The sequence below is a fragment of the Ursus americanus genome, chromosome X (genome assembly GCF_024610735.1).
Source record: "Ursus americanus isolate L20-20 chromosome X, mUrsAme1.1.p, whole genome shotgun sequence".
Taxonomy (NCBI): Eukaryota; Metazoa; Chordata; class Mammalia; order Carnivora; family Ursidae; genus Ursus; species Ursus americanus.
Window position 1 is genome coordinate 80,084,028 of NC_142164.1, and position 23,596 is coordinate 80,107,623.

The following is a 23,596-nucleotide window of genomic DNA, read 5'->3' on the forward strand; positions in this document are numbered from 1 at the left end:
CACAACCTACTTCGGGATTTGGCATACTAATGTAAGGGAATGGACTATGATAGCTAGAAATCTCAGTTCATAGGATAAGGATAAAAAACAGAAATAATGTGTCCACATCAATTTCCTATTTGTATGTCATCAATAAAGCTGGATGAACAGACATGGCTACGGACTTGAAATTTACTGATAGAGGTTCTTTTCTCAATATACTAACTAGTGCAAGATTTTAGTCAGTGAGAAAAAGGAAACTGGAATTTGTATCTGGGGGCAATGATTTTCTGAAAGATTTCCTACTTCATGAAAAGAGCCCCACAGAAAGAAACAGGTCTTCTTTTTCTGCATGACACTGTTCTTCCTGGATGTGATTTCTGAAACACTTATTTTGTAGAGAAAAGCATCCCAACTACTGGGCTTCTTTCCCAGAGACTCTGGGGAAGAAAGCATCACCCATCGCTTTTGAATTTCTCAAATGTTAAACAGTAAAATCATCCAATAATGTGACATTACTTACAATGTCCACCAGAGGGTGATATACCACTGCTGGTACCCCCCTTTTATAGCACGACCTGTGAGGACTAAATTTAGTTACTTACAATCTGTAATTTTAAGAATACATTATAAATAAAAGAAGCCCTTTTGGTAGATGTGAAGACATAAAGGAAAAGATGGAAATGGCACCAATCCTGCCCCCATTCCCTAGAATAGACTAGATTCCCAGGGGTCTTGGAATGCTTTGCCTCCAACCTGATATGTGACTAGGAGGGCACAGAGTTTGTGGTTTCTCCTGGAATATAGCTGGTCTCTTTAGGTTCCTTTATATCTCGCCCTGGAGAGAGGACAAGATTAGGAAAGGAGTATTATTATTGTAACCATTTTAGAAATGAGGACCGTGAAACTGAAGCCCAGAGAAGTTTATTAACTAGTTCAAGAGTAGGGGCTTTTTTTCTGTGCTCCCCCAGCACCCTGTTCTTGTCCTAGTTACACTCTGTTGTAAGCTCATAGTTATTTGTCTCTCTCATCCACCAGACAGAAATGATAAGGGCCTAGGCACTGCATTTTGTTCATTGCTCTATCCTAGCACAGAAAGTAGTGCTGGACAACCAGTAGGGAAAAATGGGGGTAAAGCCAGAGAGAAAATAGGGTATGAGGTGGGGTAGGATGAGGTTCCATCTAGGGTGATTCCCTTCTTAATAGCTTGGATGGATGAGGACAGGAACATGTCTATGTGGACAGAGAGGGAACAGTGGATATTGTTTGACAAATCCATTAAAAGGGTATAGAACATTTAGAATCCTGCAGACTTGTGGCTTACTCCTCCTGTCTTACCCCAATCACTGGACTGCTCTGATTCTCACTTTAAGTGGCTCAAAAAAAATGGCACCTGAGAGAATGCACATGGAAGTGTCTTAATCCTAGAGCCGAATACAATTATGACCATTGGTTCTGTTTATCAGTGTCCTGATCTAATAAGAGCAATAACCACAGCAAAGTTTTGGTGCATATCAGTCACTGTGCCAGGAGACTATATGTGTGACTTCATTTAGTCCTCACAGTGAGGGAGAGTGTGGGTTTTTACAGATTTTATAAACCAGACAGCAGTAGGTAGAAGAGTTGGCATTTCAGGCAAGACCCACAATCCAAGTCCTTGCGTTTTCTTTGAAATAAGAGATGCCTAAAGCATGGCACACAGACCACTACCAGTGTCCATGATGACTTTAATGGTGCATGGACATTTACTATGTAGTTTTAAAGTGTATGATATTTTTTTGTGCAACAGAAAAAAAGCTAATGCATAAAGCAACATTAAGGCCTTCCTTGGAGGAAGGGGAAAAAACACTGACATCATGCAATCTGTGCCAGCACTCCCAAAGACTCCCTTAAACAGCTCTGTCCTTTCCTCAGCATTCCTCACTGGTTCTGAGCTTCTTATTGCTTCTCTTTCTCTCCAAATCTCCATCCTCAGATATCTGGGAGATCATCCACTTTCCCAACAGCTTGTCCATCCTCAGGTTCTAGCACTGTCTCCCATCCCTCTTCACCACACAACTGTCCCCTATCTGCATTCTCACACGTGGAAAGCAGCCTAGGACCCATAAATGGTATGCAGGTTAACAACGTTCTCTGAAACTCTTAAATGCGAGTTTTTAACAAAATTAACTCATGAATGATTTGCACATGGCAGGGAGAAGCAGAAACATCAATATTCACTTTGAAAGAAAAGTCACTCAGAAAAAGAGAGAAATTATACATACGTTTATTGGTAGAAACACTGACATGGTAGAAGCATGAAGTCTTGAGCCTTTTTCTTTTTCTTTCTCTCTGGATCCCCAATGGAATGTTTTATAGGTGTAACTTTAGATGCAATTTGGTCTTTTCTGACCATGAAGATGACTGAATCTCCCAGGGGCATATGTGCATGTTCATGTTCTCTCCCTCTCTCTCTCCCTTTTCTACCTCAACCCAATCTCTAGATGGTAAAGGGATGGGCCAAGCTCTTCCAAATAACAAAGGAGGAAGCTTGAGGAGTAGAGGGTCATGTTAGGGAAACCAAGTCATAAACCCCTTCCTCTAGGCTGGGGTGGGGGGGATGATGGAAAATGAGAGGTAAGGATTGAAAGATGATAGCTTCTCTGTGTGATGGCTGTCATGTTATTTGTAATACCTGGAAACACACACCTATGTAGTTCATTTTTAAGTTGTTGACAGATATGTCAAGTTAATTCGATGTATATTATATGCACATCTAATGAAATGTATGTACAGAAGAGAGACAGACAGCAAGAAAAAGAGATGGAAAGAGTTCCAGGCCCTTTTATCTAAGTGAGAGAACACTGAGAATATTTATTTGTACTTTACTCCTTCAAAATATTATTATTATAGTGAAAAGCTGGGGGAAAAGGCAACTATCCATGAGAAGAGGTTGGTTAAATAAGTTATGGAAGATTCACAGTTTTTAATTCTACGAAGCCATTAAATGATGGTTTTTATACATATCATTTGATAGGAAAAGACACCACCTATTGTTTGATAAAAATCTCAGGTATATAGAAATTACATATAAATTAATGCTGATTTGTAATGTACAACATAGAAATACATAGTATTCTAGTGACTAAGTATTTATTTCTGGAACACTTTTTATCTGAATACTTAACACATGTTCAAGATAGGAATTTCAACACATCAAAGAGGGCATACAAGTGCAGTGAGGTATGTCACACTAATGAGCCTTAAACATATTACATAAAAACACACTAAATAAACAATGTGGCTGAAATCAAAGCACTATCTCTCAGTAGCGTAAATGTGAGTGCTTACCTAAAACACAAACGCACACAGATAATCAATAGAAAACGTCCTAATAAAGGTTCACAAAAGTGTTTGGATATAGTGAGTGGTCCTGCATACCAGATGCGACCATTAAAAACAATCTTGTTCACAACAGCACCGTAACGGTACAGTACATATGAATGATCTGAAAATCATCTATGAGAACTATACAAAGAATAAAGAATACAGGTGAGCGTTATACAAGGCGACTTGCAAAAGTAGCCACACTACTTGCTTATTGGATTGGAAAATTACAGCCATTGACAGACAAATGTGTGCTCAGTTTTTTTGATCATAAGCAAGTCCAAGTCCGTTGCAAAACACTGAAAGGGAAGGGGTGGGAGGTTGGAGAGACATCACGGGTTCACCAGTCCAGAAGCCGACCTCTTTCATACAGTAATCCCTTCACAAGCACTGAAGGGGCTCCCTCGAGGGGGGACCTGGGCATGTTTCAGGCGTGTTGCGGCCCCAGTCGCCACTCCTCTTCGGGAGGAGAGGCAAGGGCTCACTCGGGGGATGCACTCTGGATGGCCTTGGGCTCCTCCACGGCCTCCTCCCCCCAGTCGCCACCGTCGACCTCCTCGATGACCACACTGCGCACGGTGCCGGCGTCCAGGCAGTGCGGGGCGACGCCATACACGCCGGGGTCAGAGACAGAGGCGTGGAAACTCTGCACCCCGCACCTGCAGCAGAAGCTGTGCAGCGCGGGGTGCGTGTGGGATCGATAGGTGACGATGCTCTCGGCGCCCAGCAGGAGAGTGAAGCGCGAGGCCGGGACGAGGAAGTGTCGGTGCTGCTTCTTCCTGCACAGCCTGCAGCTGCAATCCACCACGCGCAGATCTGCGGGGGCCCAGACGGCGAAGCGGACCGCGCCGCAGTGGCAGCCTCCCGTGTGATATACCAGGCCTGGGTACTCGAAGGTGTCCAGCAGGAACTTGGCGGCACCCTCGCAGCTGAGGCCCCGTCGCTTCCTGAACGTCTCCCAGCGCTCCCGCTGCGCGCCCAGGTCCATTTCGCCTGGGGACACGGCGGGCGCCCGCGGCTTCGGGGATCGCAGCGGGCCTTTGGAGCCTGCCTCCCGGGCGCGCCGCCACCAGCGTTTCCGCCGCAACCTTGCGAGATCCCGCCTGGCCGTCGCCGGCTTCCTTCCTGCCGCTTGGCTCCCCATGCGGACTTGGAAAGGTGGGCGCCGCGCGCCCATGACCGCGACGGCTGCGCAGGCGGCGGCGGGATCCCCGGGCCGCTTTCGTCCCCGAGGCTGGGTGTTGGCGCCGTTCCTCACTCTGCCCATGGCGCCTGCAGCCTTCCAAGCGCGTGCCCACCGCCCCTGGTTTCCTAGTAAGTTACCGAGCAGCCTCATTGCGTCAGCCTGATTGGCCACTTGTTGAATGTGATGTAGAGACCCTTTGTTTGACCCTATCAAAACAGCCTTTACTGGCCTGAAATTCTGGCTAAGCCTATCAGCTGCCCCTTCTCCTAAATATTATTTTCTATTGTTCATTTAAATCAGAAGCCTACCCTTAAAATATTGAAACACTGAAAATGCTGCAGACCTTTTATCTAGCTTGCATGCAGCAGCAGACAAAACAGTCTAAAATAAGCACTGTTCATCTAGTGTAGAAGAGACAAACTGAAACATACACAAATGTGTAGTGTGTGATTGTACTATAGTCAGGGCTAATAAAAATGACGACCCACAATACTATGTTACAACACACCAGTGGACCCATAGAGAAAAACTGGATGTTAACTTCAATACAGGACAAGAAGTTTACTTGTGTAAATTTGTCTTCTAAGAATAAGAGGTAAAAGAAGAAACAATGCATTAATTTGTCCATCTACACCGAGAAAAATTAACAGCTCTGAGAAGCATAAATATGAAGCCGGAACTCTGTTCTTTGGAAATTGATGTGATCATTGGGCATGGCCAGAGGAGAGACCCCACAAAATGAGCACGGATCCTCCTTCCTGCAGTGTAATCTACCTGGGAAAACAGTGAGGAATCTTCCAAAAAGTGCTTCCTGAATTAAATAGTGACATCTACACACACTGGGTATAAGCAGAGATCCACGCACAGATTTAATAGTTCTTAACATTTTGTCATATATATGCATGTGTATGTGTATATATTTTCTGAAAAAAAATTTAAAATACACACATCAATGCCACTTAATCTCTCAATATTTCAGCACTCATGTCCTAAGAATAGAGGCTGTGACAATAAATAAAGGAAAATCTCACTAAATTGGACTGGGGATGCTAGAAGGGGAGGCTGGTAGGGAAATTACAGGAAGAATTGTCAATTACAGACCCCTAACAGAAGAATCTCAACAGGAAGGAATGATCAATTACAAGCCTGTCTTAACAGGGAAAGATGTACATTGCATCTCCTACAAGAAATCCACTGCCCCTGAAACTCAAGCAATGAGAATTGGTCATCACCCTTTCTTTTCTCCAATGGACTTCTGATCAAAACAACATCTCCCAAATTCCTCCCTCTTCCCCATAAAATAATGTTCCTCTCCTTTGTTTGTTGGATTTGCCTATGGTTTTGCTATAGCTTCCTTGTCCTGGATTGCAATTCTCTGCTATTCCCACGTAAACCCTCTTTTTGCTGGTAAAATAACTGGCGGCTTTATTTTTAAGGCTAACAAGGCATAATTTCTTGTACAGCCACAGTATCATTATCACATATACAAATCAATATAATTTTCCAATTTCATCTAACTCCCAGTATATATTTAAATTTCCTAAATTGTTTCCAAAATGTGTTTTATAAAAAGATTTCCCCCCTCAACAGGATCTAATGAAAATTCAGATATTAACTTTGGTTGTTTCTTTTTAGTCTCTGTAACCTCCACCGTAGCAACTTCTTATTAGACACATCTCTGGAGGCAAGGGAAACAAAAGCAAAAATAAACTGTTGAGACTTCATCAAGATAAAAAGCTTCTGCACAGTGAAGGAAACAATGAACAAAAATTAAAGGCAACCTTCAGAATGGGAGAAGATATTTGCAAATAACATATCTCATAAAGGGTTAGTATCCAAAATATATAAAGAACTTACCAAATTCAACACCCAAAAAACAAATAATCCAGTTAAGAAATGGGCAGAAGATGGGGCGCCTGGGTGGCTCAGTCCGTTAAGCGTCCGACTTTTGATTTTGGCTCAGGTCATGATCTCAGAATCCAGGGATGGAGCCCTGCAGGGAGTCCGCTTGTTTCCCTCCCCCACTGCCCCTCCTCCTGCTCATGCTCTCTCTATCTCTAAACGAAATAAATAAATCTTTTAAAAAAGGAAATGGGTAGAAGATATGAATAGACATTTTTCCAAAGAAGACGTACAGATGGCTAACAGACACATGAAAAATGCTCAACACCACTCATCATCAGGAAAATACAAATCAAAACTATACTGAGCTATCACCTCACATCAGTCAGGATGGCTAAAATCAACAATACAGGAAACAACAGATGTTGGCGAGGATGTGGAGAAAGGGGAACCCTTTTACACTGTTGGTGGGAATGCAAGCTGGTGCAACCACTCTGGGAAACAGTATGAAGATTCCTCCAAAAGTTAAAAATAGAACTACCCTACGACCCAGCAATTTCACTACTAGGTATTTACCCAAAGGATACAAAAATACTGATTCAAAGGGATACATGCACCCCCAATATTTATAGCAGCATTATCAACAATAGCCAAATTATGGAAAGAGTCCAAATGTCCATCAACTGATGAATGGATAAAGAGATATGGTATATATACACAATGGAATATTATTCAACCATAAAAGAATGAAATCTTACTATTTGTAGCAATGTGGAGGGAGCTAGAGAGTATTATACTAAGTGAAATAAGTCAGTCAGAGAAAGACAAATACCATGTGATTTGACTCATATGTGGAATTTAAGAAAAAAAAAACAGATGAACATAGGGGGAAAAGAAAGAAAGGCAAACCAGAAAACGGACTCTTAAATATAGAAAACAAACTGAAGGTTACTGGAGGGGAGGTGGGGGGGTGTTAAATGGATGATGGATATTAAGGAAGCACTTGTGATGAGCACTGGGTATTGTATGTAAGTGATGAATCACTAAATTCTACTCCTGAAACTAATATTACACTGTATGTTAACTAACTGGAATTTAAATAAAAACTTGAAGTTAAAAAAAGTAATAAGCAACCAGGCCAGTCAATTGCTGATTTTGCCTTTTTTCTTGTAGTGTCCTTTAGACTGCTCTTCTACCCAGTATTTTTCCCCTACAGCTAAAAGCCAGGTCTAAAAAGCTAGATGAGATTCAATTTACACATTTGGCAAGTATTTCGTTTTGGCAGATGTTGTATACTTCATATCGCATCACATCAGAGGTTCATGATGTCAAGTTATTCCAGTAGTAATGATACTAAATGCTCTATCTTCCTTAAGATAATGATTGCCCGTTTTCTCCATTGTGGAGGTAGAGTTTTCCTTTTGCAATAAGCAAGTAATCTAAGGGGTGTTATTTTGGCACTATGTGAGTTCCTTCCCAACTTTTGCCTAATGGTTTAAAAATCCATTAATAATCTCTGATTGAACCAATTATTTCAATTGTTTGTTGTTTGATTGCAAAATGGTGATTTTTAAGAAATTTTTATTTATTTATTTGAGAGAGTGGGGGTGAGAGGAGCAGAGGGAGAGGGAGAAGCAGGCTTCCCACTGAACAGGAAGCCCGACATCCCGATCCCAGGACCCTGAGACCATGACCTGAGCTGAAGGCAGATGCTTAACCTACTGAGCCATCCAGGTGCCCCAAAATGGCAATTTTCTAATTCTAATTTTCCTTCTACTTTTATTAGCTGGCTTTCATCCATAAATATGAACTTTCTCTCATCAAGTGTGGATGGACTAGTGTTTCTCCCTTAAAGGCGGGGTATGTACTTAATTCTTTACCTTTAATTATCAGTTTGCAGAGTAAAGAGTAGGAGTAATAGTAACCTTGCATTCAATAATTTATAGCGAACTTATAATTTTTTAAAGATTTTATTTATTTGAGAGAGAGAGAGACAGCACAAGCAGAGGGAGTAGCAGGCAGAGGGTGAAGCAGGCTCCCCACTGAGCAAGAAGCCCCATGCAGGACTCCATCCCAGGACCCTGGGATCATGCCCTGAGCCAAAGGCAGAGGCTTAATCAACTGAGCCACCCAGGCATCCCATAAACTAATTTTTTTAAGTACAAAGTATCCCAACTTTGGCCCATAGGAGCCTTTTCAAACTGGATCCTGTGTCTTTTTGCACATCTCCATTATTCTTTGACCACTTTCTTGTTTTTTGGTACAACCAGATATCCAAAGCTCTCCTTAGACTTTTACACTCCCAGCCCTAGAATCACACATTTCTACAAAAAGCTCTGGTTCCTTTTAGTGGAGCATGGTATTTAGAACAAAGCCTAGGCATATCACAACAGACTTATTGTTGAACTTTTTATTGAAATAATTGTAGGTATGCATACAGATGTAATATATAATAAGGAAAGATCCCTTGTACCCTTTACCCAGTTTCCCCCAATGGTAGTATTTTGCAAAACTAGTATGAAAACTAGGATATTTTTATTGATAAAATTCACCAATCTTATTCAAATTTCCCAAGTTTTATATGTACTCATCTGTGTGTGTATTTAGTTCTGTAGTGTAAGCTCTGACATTTGACTTTTCTTTTTGTAATGCAGGTGCCTTGACTTAAGCTTTGATTGCAAGGCATCTACTTCAAAGGGGCATCCTCTTCATGATGGCTGTCTTGAATAAATACAGTACCAGTCACAAGTCTAGATAAAGAGCCAGGCTGCCCCCACAACCCCAGACTCCTTTGTTTTAAAAGTCATTTGGGCCTCTTGTTTTTTCTTTTCCCACACTTTAAATTCCTGCTATTTTGTTTTAAATTCATCAATAATGAGTGAGCTCTCAAAACCCAAGGCCCCCACCTACACCCCAATAAAAGCAGAGCCCTAGGCCCTTCTTTACTGTCCCCTGCCTCCCCATGACCTTGCTGTGACACTCCAGGTGTCCTATGTAATTTCCACAATGTGTAAGTAATAAACCTTTATTTTCAAAGTTTCCTGATGGTTGTTGTTCCTAAGGGCATCTTGCAGTCATGATGAGAACAACAAGGGCCAGTCCAGGCACAACGAAACAAGTTCTATGCAATTAGATCACATATATAAATTCATACTCCCATCATTGCAGTCACTAGCCACTGGTAATACAAATCTGTTCAACATTTCTAATATTTTGTCATTTCCAAAATTTTATATGAAATCAAACAGTATGTAGCTGTTTAAGATGGGCTCTTATTCACTCAGCATAATACTCTGTATCATCAAATTTGTTTGTCATATCAATAGTTAATTTTTTATTCCTGAGTAGTATTTCATGATGTGTATATAGTACAGTTTGTTTAAACATTTACCTATTGAAAGACATCTGAGATGTTTCCAATTTTTAGCTGCGACAAATAAATCTACTGTGGATATTTGTGTACAGGTGTCTGTGTAACCATAAGTGTTTTTTAAGATAAAGAGTACATTTGCTGGGGCATATAGTAATTGCATATTTAGTTTTATAAGAAACTGCCAAACTATTTTCCAGAGTGGCTGTGCTCTCTTACGTTCTCACTGGCAACTCAGAGTGATCCAGTGTCTCCACATCCTCCCCAGCATACAATGTTGTCACTTTTATTTTAGCCATTCTGATAGGAGTATAGTGATATCTCGTGGTTTTAATTTGAGGCTTCCTCATGGTTAATGATATTGGATCTTTTCATGTGCTCATGTGCAATATATTTCTATATCCTCATGTCTTTGCCTATTTCCTAATTGGATTTTTGTTGGTTTTTCTTTGTTTTGTATTTTTACTGTTGAGTTTTGAGAGCTATTTATATACTCTTGATAGTAGTTCCTTGTTGGATTTGGTTTGCAAATATTTTCCCCTAGTCTATACTTATTTTTTGTCCTCTTTACAATGGGTTTTGCAGAGCAAAAGTTTTTAATTTTTAGGACATCAGTTTATCAATTTTTCCTTTATTGATCATGCTTTTGCTATCAGGCTTAAGAACTCTTTGGCCCTAACCCCCAAAGATTTTCTTGTGTTTTTTCCCCTCAAGGTTTTAAAGTTTTATATTGAAGCCTGTGATTTACTTTGAGTTAATTTTTATATAAGGTATTAAGTTCAGATCAAGATTTTTTTTTGCCTATGGATGTCCAATTACTTCAGTGCCATTTGTTGAAAAAGCTATCCTTCTTCCACGGAATTGTTCTTATACCACTGTAAAAAACAAGATGAACATATTTGTGTGGTTCTATTTCTGGGTTCTCTATTCTGCTCCATTGATCTATGTGTCTATACCTGCACTAATTCCATACAGTCTTAAGTAGTGTAGCTGTATAGTAAGACTTCATATCACATAAAGTCATTTCTGACACTTTACTCTTTTTCAAGATTATTTAAGCTATTCCAGGGCCTGTGACTTTCCATATAAATTTTAGAGTAAGCTTGTCTATGTCTACAAATATCCTGCTGGAATTTGGATATTAAATTGCATTAAAACTATAGATCAATTTGGAGAAAATTGACATCTTTAGTATGTTGAATCTTTGTATCTCTGAATATAGTTTACTTCTCCATTTAATTAGTTCTGAGATCAGGGTGCCAGCATGGTTGGGTTCTAGTAAGAGCTCTCTTCAAGTGCTCATATGGCATTTCCTCAGGGCATGCATGAGGAGAGAGAGAAAGAGAGAGCTCTTCCTCTTCTTTTAAAGCCACCAATCCTATTGGATTAGGACTCTACCTTTATGCCATCATTTAACCTTAATTACTTCCTAAAAGCCTTATCTCCAGATAAAATCACACTAGGGGTTAGGGCTTCAACATATGAATTTCAGGAGGGGGTGGTTTGCACAATTCAATCCATAGCACTAAGTAGTACATTTCCTTTAAGGTAATTGAAAATTAGGGCACCTGGGTGGCTCTGTCAGTTACATGTCAGACTCAATTTCAGCTCAGGTCTTGATCTCAGGGTCGTGAGTTTAAGCCCAGCATTGGGCTCCATGCTGGGCAAGGATTCTACTTTTAAAAAATTAAAAATAAATAAATAAATAAATAAATAATTCTAAATGGAATTGCATTTTTATTTATTTTTATATTTTTATTATATTATGTTATTCACCATACAGTACATCATTAGTTTTCGATGTAGTGTTCTATGATTCATTGTTTGCGTGTAACACCCAGTGCTCCATGTAATACGTGCCCTCCTTAATACCCATCACCAGCCTATCCCAATCCCCCACCCCCCTCCCCTCTGAAGCCCTCAGTTTGTTTCTCAGAGTCCATAGTCTCTCATGCTTCATTTCCCCTTCTCTTTACCCCCCCTTCATTCTTCCCTTCCTTCTCCTACTGATCTCCCTGCTATTCCTTATGTTCCACAAATGAGTGAAACCATATGATAATTGTCTTTCTCTGCTTCACTTATTTCACTTAGCATAATCTCCTCCAGTCCCATCCATGTTGCTGCAAATGTGGGGCATTCTTTCTGATGGCTGAGTAATATTCCATTGTATATATGGACCACAACTTCTTAATCCAGTCATCCGTTGAAGGGCATCTCGGCTCCTTCCAGAGTTTAGCTATTGTGGACAATGCTGCTACGAACATTGGGGTGCATATTGCCCTTCTCTTCACTATGTATCTTTGGGGTAAATACCCGGTAGTGCAATTGCTGGATCATAGGGTAACTCAATTTTTAACTTTTTAAGGGACCTCCACACTGTTTTCCAAAGTGGCTGTACCAACTTGCATTCCCACCAATAGTGTAAGAGGGTTCCCCTTTCTCCACATCCTCTCCAACATTTGTTGTTTCTTGCCTTGTCTATTTTTGCCATTCTAACTGGCATAAGGTGGTATCTCAAAGTGGTTTTGATTTGAATTTCCCTGATGGCTAATGATGTTGAACATCTTTTCATGTGTCTCTTAGCCATTTGTATGTCTTCATTGGATAAGTGTCAGTTCATATCTTCTGCCCATTTTTTGATTTGATTATTTGTTTCTTGTGTATTGAGTTTGAGAAGTTCTTCGGATACCAGCCTTTTATCTGTGGTTTCATTTGCAAATATCTTCTCCTGTTCTGTGGGTTGCCTCTTTGTTTTGATGACTGTTTCCTTTGCTGTGCAGAAATTTTTATCTTTATGATGTCCCAAAAGTTCATTTTTTCCTTTTGTTTCCCTTGTCTTTGGAGACGTGTCATGAAAGTAGTTGCTGTGGCCGATGTCAAAGAGGTTACAGCCTATGTTTTCCTCTAGGATTTTGATGGATTCCTGTCTCACATTGAGGTCTTTCATCCATTTGGAGTTTATCTTTGTGTATGGTGTGAAAGAGTGGTCAAGTTTCATTCTTTTGCATATATTGTCCAATTTTCCCAGCACCATTTATTGAAGAGACTGTCTTTTTTCCACTGGATGTTTTTTCCTGCTTTGTCAAAGATTAGCTGCCCAAAGAGCTGAGGGTCAATTTCTGGGTTCTCTATTCTGTTCCATTGGTCTATGTGTCTGCTTTTGTGCCAGTACCAATGCTGTCTTTGTGATCACAGCTTTGTAGTATAGCTTGAAATCCGGCATTGTGATGCCCCCGGCTTTGTTTTTCCTTTTCAACAATTCCTTGGCAATTCGGGGCCTTTTCTGGTTCCATAAAATTTTAGGATTGTTTGTTCCAGTTCTTTGAAAAATGTCATTGGTATTTTGATCGGGATGGCATTGAAAGTGTAGATTGCTCTGGGTATCATTGATATTTTAACTATGTTAATTCTTCCAATCCATGAGCATGGAATGTTTTCCCATCTTTTTGTGTCTTCTTCAATGTCTTTCATCAGTGTTCTGTAGTTTCTAGAGTATAGATCCTTTACCTCTCTGGTTAAGTTTATTCTGAGATATCTTATGTTTTTTGGTGCTATTGTAAATGGAATGGATTCCCTAATTTCTCTTTCTTCAGTCTCACTGTTCATGTATAGAAATGCAACTGATTTCTGAGCATTGATTTTGTATCCTGCCACATTACTGAATTATTGTGTGAGTTCTAGTAATTTGGGGGTGGAGTCTTTTGGGTTTTCCATATAAAGTATCATGTCATCTGGGAAGAGAGAGAGTTTGCATTTTTAAGTTGATTTCCACATATTCATTGATAGTATATAGAAATGGGATATATTTTAATGTGTTGATCTTTTAACCTGTGGCATAGCTGAACTCACGCTAAATACTAGGATTTTTCTTTTGCACTAAATACAAGGACTTTGTGGTAGATTCCTGAGAATTTTATATATAGACAATCATGTCATCCACAAAGAGAGACAGTTTTATTTTTCCATCTAATTTTTAATTTTTTTCTTTATCTTGCCTTATTGCACTGGTTAGAATTCCTGTATTATGTTGAGTAAAAGTGGTAAGGACATAAATCCTTGTGCTCTTCCCAGTCTTAGGGGGAAAACATTCAGTCTTTCATTATTAAGTTTTGTGTTGGAAATGGGTTTTTGGTAGATGCTCTTTACCAACTTTGAGTAATCCTATTACTAGCTGAAAGTCTTTTTGTTTGTTTGTTTTCAGTTTTTACATTTAAAAAAATATATTTGACATATAATATTATGTAAATTTTAGATGTTGAACATGTTGACTTGACACATTTATATATTACAATTTGATTGCCATTGTAACAATAGTAAACACCTCTATCATGCCCATCATTGTCATTTCTTTTCTCATGGTGGGAATAACTTTGAGCGATGCACCTGTTTGTCATTTTGCTTGGAAGGAGAAATGGTCACTTCATGGGCTATGGCCAAAAGTTTGGCTGGGTAATCAGGGATTTAGAAGGTACATGGAAAATTGTTGACAAGGAAATCTGGGGAAGATCCATGTGGATAAACATTTCTGAATAGGTGAAAATGCAAAAATATTTGTGTCTCATCTTAATGTCCTCTTGAGGGTGACCTCAGAAAATGATAACTTTAATAATCAAATGGATAGAATGACACATTTTGTGGATACCAGTCAGTTTCTTTCACCAGCCACCCTGTCATCTCTGTTATTGCTCACTGGATTCATGAACCAAGTGGCCATTGTGTCAGGGATAGAGGTTATGCCTTAGCTTAGCAACATGGACTTCTACTCACTAAGGATAACCTGGCTAGACCCACTTCTGAGAGCCCAATTTTTTGGCAGAGATCAATACTGAGCCCCCAATATGGGACCATTCCCCAAGGTGATCAGTCAGCTACCTGGTGGCAGGTTGATTATATTGGACCCCTTACATCATGGGAGGAGCAGCATTTTGTCCTTACGAGAATATATATTTACTCTGGATACTGATTTATGGTCCCTGCTATGCTTCTCCCAAAACTACCATCTGTGGACTTAAAGAATTCCTTATCCACTCTCACAGCATACTACATAGCAATGCAATTATTCACTTCACAGAAAATGAAGTGGGAATGTTCTTGGAATTTATTGGTCTTACCGTGCTCCCTACCATGGTGAAGCAGCTGTCTTTGAATGGTGGAATGGCCTTTTGAAGACTCAATTACAGCTCTAGGTAGGTGGCAAAACCTTGTAATGCTGGAACAAGGTTCTCCAGAAGGCTATATATACTCTGAATCAGTGTACAATATGTGGCATGGGTTCTCCCATAGCCAGGATTCATGGGTCCAGTAATCAAGAGATAGAAATGGAAGTATCAACACTATTACTCTTAGTGTCCCACTAGCAAAATGTTTGCTTCCTGTTCCGATAATCATATGCTCCACTTGCCTACAGACCTTAGTTACAAAGGGAGGGATGCTTTCACAAGGAGATACACAACAATGATTCAATTGAACTGGAAATTAATACTGCCACCTGGCCACTGTGAACTTCTCAAGTCTCTGAATCAGTGGTTAAAGAAAGGAGTTACTGTGCTGGCTGGGGTGATTGATCCTGACTAGTAAAAGGAAATTGGTCTGCTATTCCACAATACAGATAAGGAAAAGTATGTCTGGAATACAGAGCATATCTTAGTATTACCATGCCCTGTGGTTAAGGTCGATGGAAAATTACAGCAACTCAGTCCAGGTAAGACTACTAATGGCCCATGCCCTTCAGGAATGAAGGTTTGGGTCACCCCACCAGATAAAGAACCTTGACCAGCTGAAGTGCTTGCTGAAGGCAAATGGAATATGGAATGGGTAGTGGAAGAAGGAAGTCAAAAATACCAACTATGACTATATGACCAGTTACAGAAAGGAGGACTATAATTGTCATGAGTGTTTCCTCCTTGTTTTGTTATGAATATGTTTGTGCACATGTATTTAAAATATCCTTGTTTTCTTCCTTCTCTTACCCTCTTAACATATAACAAGGTATATTGACTTTATATGGTCCTATTTAAGTGTTTTAAATTTTACACCATAGTATTTAAGTTATAAATAATCAAGGAGAAGAATATATATCACACAAGGAATTAGCATCTTTTTCTGGTGAAAAAATGCATTTGCAGTTGTGTGCAGCATAGCTTTATCATGTTAAGCAGAAGGAGAACCTTGTTATTGTCTTTATTTGGAGATCAAGTATGGTTTAAGGAGATGCATGCAGATGCCAAGTTTGCAAGAGATGGACTTGTAATGCTTGATTTTACGTGTCAACTTGAAGGGTGTTTTTGAATGAGATTAATATTTAAATCAGTAAACTTTGAGTAAGCAGATTTCTTTCCATAATATGGGTTGTCCTAATCTAATGAAGTGAAGGCCTGAATAGAACAAAAAGACTGGTAGCCCAGAATAAGAGGGAATCTTTCAGCAGCTTGCCTTTGGACTTCTTATGCACCATTGGCTCACCTGGGTCTCCACCTGGTGGCCTTCAGGGTGGAACTGCACCATCAGCTTTTCCATGCCTCCCGCCTTTCAGCCCACATGGCATATTTTGGATTTACTGGCCTCCATAATCACATCAACCAATTCCTCATAAGTCTATATATATATATATATATATATATATATATATATATATATACACACATCCTCTTGGTTCTGTTTCTCTGGAGAACCCTAATATAAATACTTTGTGAGTTCCACAGTCTTTTTTCCTCTCCTTCTGGGACTCCAAAGTTATGAATATTAGATCTTTTGTTACTCTCCCACAATTCTCTAATACTCTGTTCATTTCTTTTTTTTCAGCAATGTTCTTTCTGGTCATTAGATTGAGTAAATTTTATTGATCCCTCCACAAGCTCATTGATAATATTTTTTGTCATCTCTACTCTACTATTGAGCCCATCCTGTGAATTTTTTGTTCCATTATTATGTTTTTCAGTTCTATACTTTTTATTTGATTCTTTTATATAACTTGTATTTCTTTGCTGAGGTTTTTGTTTCTTTTTCTTTTACTTTAAGCAAACTTATAATTACTTTTTGAAGCAGTTTTATAGTGGCTGCTTTAAAATCTTTATGAGATTATTCTAACATCTAATTCATCTCAATATTTGGTGTCATTTGATTGCTTTTTCTTACTCAAGTTTTTATCTTCCTGATTCTTGGTATAACAAATGATTTTCAATTGTATTTTGAACATTTTGAGCATTAGGTTAAGTGATTCTTTATCCTATTTATGGCTTTTATTTTCTCAGGCAATCACCATGTGTAGTGTATAGGTTCTGGCCTACTTTTGTGAACTGTAGTTTCAACAACAATTTAGTTTCCTGAGACTTCGCAATGCTATATATTTTAGATTTTATTTATTCATTTGAGGGAGGGAGGGAAGGAAGAAGAGAGAGAGAGAGCGAGAGAGAGAGGGAGAGGGAGACAGAAGGGGCGGAGAGGGAGAGAGAGAAAGAATCCAAAACAAACTTTGTACTGAGTGCAGAGCCCAACGCAGGGCTCAATCCTGCAACAGCAAGATCATGACCTGAGCAGAAACCAAGAGTTGGATGCTTGACTGACTGAGCCACCCAGGTGCCCCTGCAATGCTATTTTGATCTCTTTCATTCTTCTGGCTTTACTTGAACTCCTACTGGTACTGCATGCAGAGAAAGAAAATGCTTCCTTCTTCTCCCATTGTAGTTAAGTGAGTTGTGGGGAATCTGGACTCATGAGACAGAAAACATTTCCCCTAACCTGTTCTCCAGCTATTTAGTGCCAGTGGGCTTCCCACTTGACTTCTCCTGGCATAGTCAAAGATGGGCTGTCTTCTGCCATTGTGTGGAGGGCCAGGAGCCATGGGTCTAGTTGGAAGGTCAGGAAGCCCTGGTCTAGTTCACCATCTGCAACTGGGTATAGAGCCAGCCAGATGTACCTAACATGGGTGCCTTCAGCCATTAGTGAAGGGCCAGGACCCACTAGAACTAGGTGGCTATCTGCCAGTGAGTAGAAGATAAGGAAACATTGGCCTTGGACTGTCTTATGCAGTTTTGTAGAGGACTAGGAGACACTAATACAACTGCCATTACCATTACAGATGGAAGATCTCATCTGCAGCCTCCCAATGTGGGGCAGGGAGCGTGTTGGCTTTCCCTGGGTTCTGCTGTTACTGCTTATGGAGGATCAGATCCTGCTGTTGCTTCTGGCTGCTGTGGAGCATGGGGGATGAGTAGTTTTCATCCCCTTCTCCAGCTCTTCTAGTGAAGCTACTGCAGGCAGATGACAGCTGCTGCCACTGGGTATAGATCTCCCTGCTAATTTTTCCCTTTCCCAGATCTTTGTAGGGAGAGAAGGCTTTTATTTTCCTTTTCCTTTTTTTGTTTTTTGAGGGTTTTTTTTGGTCAATGCCTGTTGGCAGTGTCAGGATTGTAGACTGCTCAGGCACCTAGTCTAGGATATGTAGGTGATAGAAAAAAACCCTAGGGAACTCACTAGGTGAGGTGTCATTCTTCAAGTCCTGATGTCCCTATTCAGTCTACCTTCTTTTTTCTATCTTTCAAAGTCTGTTGAATTATTTCCAGGCTATTTAGTTGTATTTATAGAGGCAGTTCAGGGAATGTGAGTCCATGCCATTGTCCAAAAACCAGACTATACTGACTAATTTTTGACATATTGCAATCTAAATATATTTGTTCTTTACTTGGTTATGTTTCTGGCTCTAGCTAAAAAGAATTTGAAACCTTGTTTTATAGACAAAATAAGCCCTCAGTTCCAAAGGGTAATTGCTCCTGGAATGCAGGTGGAAATCAGTAGTAAGTCATTCAACAAACATCTAAAAATATTTTGTTCCCTTGTTCAGGGTCTGTTTTAGTCCAGCGAAATGGAAAACCAAGATTCAAGTAGTTCTCCAAGTATTATACTAGAGCTAGTACATTTTTATTAAAACACTTGGAGCTTCATGACACAATAAGGCTGGAAGCACAGAATGTAATTAGAATGGTTCCATCCCAGTTACAATGAGAACATCTGGCACCCAGATCATTGTTTCTAAATACCATTTCCTAATGAAAGGAATCAGCGCTCTTTGGACAAATCATTGATTCCAGAGATGGAATAAAGAAAGTCTAAGATTAGTGTGGAGCATCTTAATGGAATAGAAAATGAGAAAGTGCTGGGTCACCTGGCAGTCAACTCTTGATTTCAGCTCAGGTCATGATCTCAGGTCCTGAGATTGAGCCCTGCATTGAGCTCCTCACTGAGCATAGATCCTGCTTGGGATTCTCTGATTCTCTCTCTCCCTCTCCATCTGCTCCTTCTGTGCTGCCACTCTCTTTCTCTCTCTCTAACAAAAACAAACAAACAAAAAGAAAGGAAGTGCTCAAAAAATGATAGGGTCTTGTCAAAAGAACACAAGAAACAGCTTGAATGGGGCTCAAACTGTCTAAACCTGTACAATTTGAGAATTAGAATAAATAATGATATAGAACATTCTCCAGGATAGATCATATGTTGGGTCACAAAGCAAGACAAGAAATTTAAGAATATTGATGGGGTGCCTGGGTGGCTCAGTCATTAAGCGTCTGCCTTCAGCCCAGGGCCTGATTCCAAGGTCCTGGGATCGAGCCCTGCATCGGGCTCCCTGCTCCACTGGGAGCCCGCTTCTTCCTCTCCCACTCCCTCTGCTTGTGTTCCCTCTCTCGCTGGCTGTCTCTCTCTCTGTCAAATAAATAAATAAATAATCTTAAAAAAAAAAGAAACTTAAGAATATCGAAACCATATCTAGTGTCTTTTCTGACCACGATAGTATGAAATTAGAAATCAATAACAAGAGGAAAACTGAAAAATACACAAATACATGAAAATTAAACAACTCCTGAACAACAAACGTGTCAAATTAGAAATAAAAAAGGAAATTAGAAAATATCTTAAGACAAATGAAAATGGAAACAGAACATACTAAAATATACAAGATGAGGCAAAAGCAGTCCTTTTTTTCAATTCATTTTATGTTTTATACATTTTTGTGGTTTCAATTTGCATTTTATTTTATTTTTATTTTTATTTATGTATCACCTACTTTACCCATCCCCCCACTCACCTCCCCTCTGGTAACCATCAGTTTGTTCTCTATAGTTAAGAGTCTGTTTCTTGGCTTGTTTCTCTCTCTTTTTTCCCTTGGCCCATTTGTTTTGTTTCTTAAATACCACGTATTAATGAAATCACATGGTATTTGTCTTTCTCTGACTCACTTATTTTGCTTAGCATAATACTCTCTAGCTCCATCCACATCCTTGCAAATGGCAAGATATCATTCTTTTTCTATGGCTGAGTAGTATTCCGTTGTATATATATTACCACTTCTTTACCCATTTATCAATCGATGGACACTTGGCCTTCTTCCATAATTTGGCTATTGTAAATAATGTTGCTATAAACATAGAGGTGCATGTATCACTTTAAATTGGTTCTTTTGCATATTGCTGTCCAGTTTTCCCCACACCATTTGTTGAAGAGACTGTCCTTTTCCCATTCCCATTCAATATTCTTTACTGCATTGCCAAAGATTAATTGACCATATAGTTTGGGGTTTACTTCTGGGTTTTCTATTCTGTTTTATGATCTATGTGTCTATTTTTGTTTCAATACCATACTGTTTTGATCACTACAGCTTTATAGTATTAAAGTCCAGGATTGTGATGCCTCCAGCTTTGATTTTCTTTTTCAAGATTGCTTTGGCTATTCAGGGTCTTTGGGCTTTTTTGGAACCTATTCAGTTTCCATATGTATTTTAGAATTGATTGTTCTACTTCTGCGAAAAATGGTGTTGGTATTTTGAAGGGATTGCATTAAATGTGTAGATTGCTTTGGGTAGTGTAGATATTTCAACAATATTTGTTCTTCTAATCCATGAGCATGGAATATCTTTCCATTTCTTTATGTCATTTTCAATTTCTTTCATCAGTGTTTCATAGTTTTCAGAGTACAGGTCATTTACTTTTTTGGCAAGATTTATTCCTAGGTATCTTATTGTTTTTGGTGTAATATAAATGGGATTTTTTCCTACTTTCTCCTTCTGCTGCTTAATTAGTATATAAAAATGCAAAATATTTCTGTACATTGATTTTGTATCTTGTGACTTTACTGAATCATTTATCAGTTCTAACAGTTTTTGGTGGTATTTCAGGTTTTCTATATATAGTGTTATGTCATCTGCAAATAATGAAAGTTTTACTTCTTCCTTGCTGATTTGGATTTCTTTTTGTTGTCTGATTGCTGAAGCTAGAACTTTCAGTACTACGTTAAATAACAGTGCTGAGAGTGGACATCCCTGTCTTGTTCCTGACCATAGAGGAAAATCTCTGTTTTTCCCCATTGAGGATGATGTTAGCTGTGAGTTTTTCATATATGGCCTTTATTGCTTTGAGGTATGTTCCCTCTAAACCTACTTTACTGAGGGCTTTTATCATGAATAGATGTTGTACTTTGTCAAATGCTTTTTCTACATCTATTAGAATGATCATATGGTTCTTATCCTTTCTTTTATTAACATGATGTATCGTGTTGATTGATTTGCAAATATTGAACCACCCTTGCAACCCAGGATAAATCACACTTGATCGTGGTGAATGATTCTTTTAATGTATCATTGGATTTGGTTTGCTAGTATTTTATTGAGGATTTTTGCCTTTATGTTTACCAGGGATACTGGCCTAATCTCTATTTTTCTTTTTTAGTGGTGTCTTTATTTGGTTTTGATATCAGGATAATGCTTGCCTCATAGAATGAATTTGGAAATTCCCTTCCTTTTCTATTTTTTGGAATTTTTTGAGAAGGATATGTATTAACTCTTCTTTAAGTGTTGGGTAGAATTCACCTGTGAAGCCATCTGGCCATGGACTTTAATTTGTCAGGAGTTTTTTTTGTTTGTTTGTTTTTTGGGTTTTTTTTAAATTACTGATTCAATTTCTTTGCTGGATATCTGTGTGTTCAAATTTTCTATTTCTTCGTGTTTCAGTTTTGGTAGTTCCATTTTTTCTATGAATTTATCAATTTCTTCCACGTTGTCCAATTTGTTGGCATATACTTTTTCGTAATATTCTCTTATGATTGTTGGTATTTCTATGGTGTTGGTTGTGATTTCTCTTCTCTCATTAATGACTGTATTTGAGTCGTTCTCTTTTTTCCCTGATAAGTCTACGTAGAGCTTTATCAATTTTATGACTTTTTTTAAAGAACCAGCTCCTGATTTCATTGACCTGTTCTATTTTTTAGTTTCTGTATCACTTATTTCTGCTCCAATTTTTATTATTTCCTTCCTTCTGCTAGTTTTAGATTTTATTTGTTCTTCCATTTCTAGCTCCTTTAGGTGGAAGGTTAGGTTGTTTATTTGAGGGGTTTTTTTTTGCTTCTTGAAGTAGGCCCGTGTTGCTATAAACTTCTCTCTTAGAACTACTTTTTCTGCATCTCAAAGGTTTTGGACTGTTGTGTTTTCTTTTTAAATTCTTTCCATATATTTTTATTTCTTCTTTGATTTCCTGGTTGACACATTCATTGATTACTAACATGTTATATCACCTCCATGTATTTGTGGTCTTTCCAGATTTTTTCTTATGGTTGATTTGTAATTCATAGCATGGTCAGAAAAGATGTGAGACTTTGATGTTCTTGAATTTGCTGAGGGTGGTTTTGTGGGCTGATATGTGATCTTCTGAAGAATGTTCCATGTGAACTCAAAAAGAATATGTATTCTGCTGCTTTAGGATGGAATGTTCTAAATATTTGTTAAATCCACCTAGTCCAGTGTGTCATTAAAAGCCACTGTTTCCTTGTTTATTTTTGATTTAGATGATCTGTCCATTCTTATAAGTGGGGTATTGAAGTCCCCTACTATTATTGTAGTATTATCAATTTGTTCCTTTATGCTTGTTGTTAACTGTCTTATGTATTTGGGTGCTCTGATGTTGGGGGCCTAAATATTTAAAATATTTATATCTTCCTATTTGTTTGCCCCCTTTATTATTATATATTATCCTTCTTTGTCTCTCATTACAGTCTGTGTTTTAAAGTCTATTTTTTCTGATATAAGTATAGCTACTCTGGCTTTCTTTTGACATCCATTTGCATAATAGATGTTTCTCCATCCCCTCACTTTCAATCTGCAAGTGTCTTTAGATCTAAAATGAATCTCTTATAGGCAGCATATAGATGCATCTTGTTTTTTTTTTTTAATCCATTGTCACCCTATGTCTTTTGATTGGAGCATTTAGTCCACTTACATACAAAGTAATTATTGATAGATATGTATTTATTGTCATTTTATTAGTTGTTTTGTGGTGGTTTCTAAAGATTTTCTCTGATCCTTTCCTGTGTTTCTCTCTTTCCTGTTTTGCTGATTTTCATAGTGATATATTTGAATTTCTTTTTATTCTTTGCCTGTTTATTAGTTTTTGATCTGTGGTTGCCATTATGTTTGTATATAACCTCTTCTGCATATAGCAGTCAATTAAGTTGATGGTTGTTGAAGTTTGAACCCATTCTTTTCTCCTCTCCTCCGCTTGTTTTATATGCTATTATTATATGTTGTCATATGTTACTATATTTCATGTCCTTTTATTTTTTGAGCTGCTTCACTGAGTTTTTACAGAAATATTCATTTTCACTCCTTTTATGCTGTCTGCCTTTATACCTTCACTTTTGGTCTCTCCTTTCCACTCAAAGAGTCCCCTTTAGGGATGCCTGGCTGGTTTAGTCAGTAAAGTATGCAACTCTTGATCTCAGGGTCATGAGATCAAACCCTACATTGGGCATAGAGATTGCCTAAAAGAATAAAATCTTTTAAAAAAGAGAGTCCCCTTTAATATTTCTTGCAAAGC

The 23,596-nt window shown here is 38.7% G+C and overlaps 1 protein-coding gene across 1 annotated transcript; it reads right to left on the reverse strand.

The window, feature by feature from the left end:
* Nucleotides 1-3,019: 3,019 nt before the first annotated feature.
* LOC123789967 (centromere protein V-like protein 3) lies at nt 3,020-4,612 on the reverse strand. Its single transcript, XM_045793913.2, has one exon. It carries the CDS (start codon nt 4,610-4,612, stop codon nt 3,827-3,829), a length of 786 nt encoding a protein of 261 aa, XP_045649869.2. The 3' UTR covers nt 3,020-3,826.
* Between the last annotated feature and the right edge of the window lie 18,984 nt (nt 4,613-23,596).

What these genes read in the sequence shown, in the direction of transcription:
- LOC123789967 (XM_045793913.2), bottom strand. Translation starts at nt 4,612, where the DNA reads ATGGGCAGAGTGAGGAACGGCGCCAACACCCAGCCTCGGGGACGAAAG.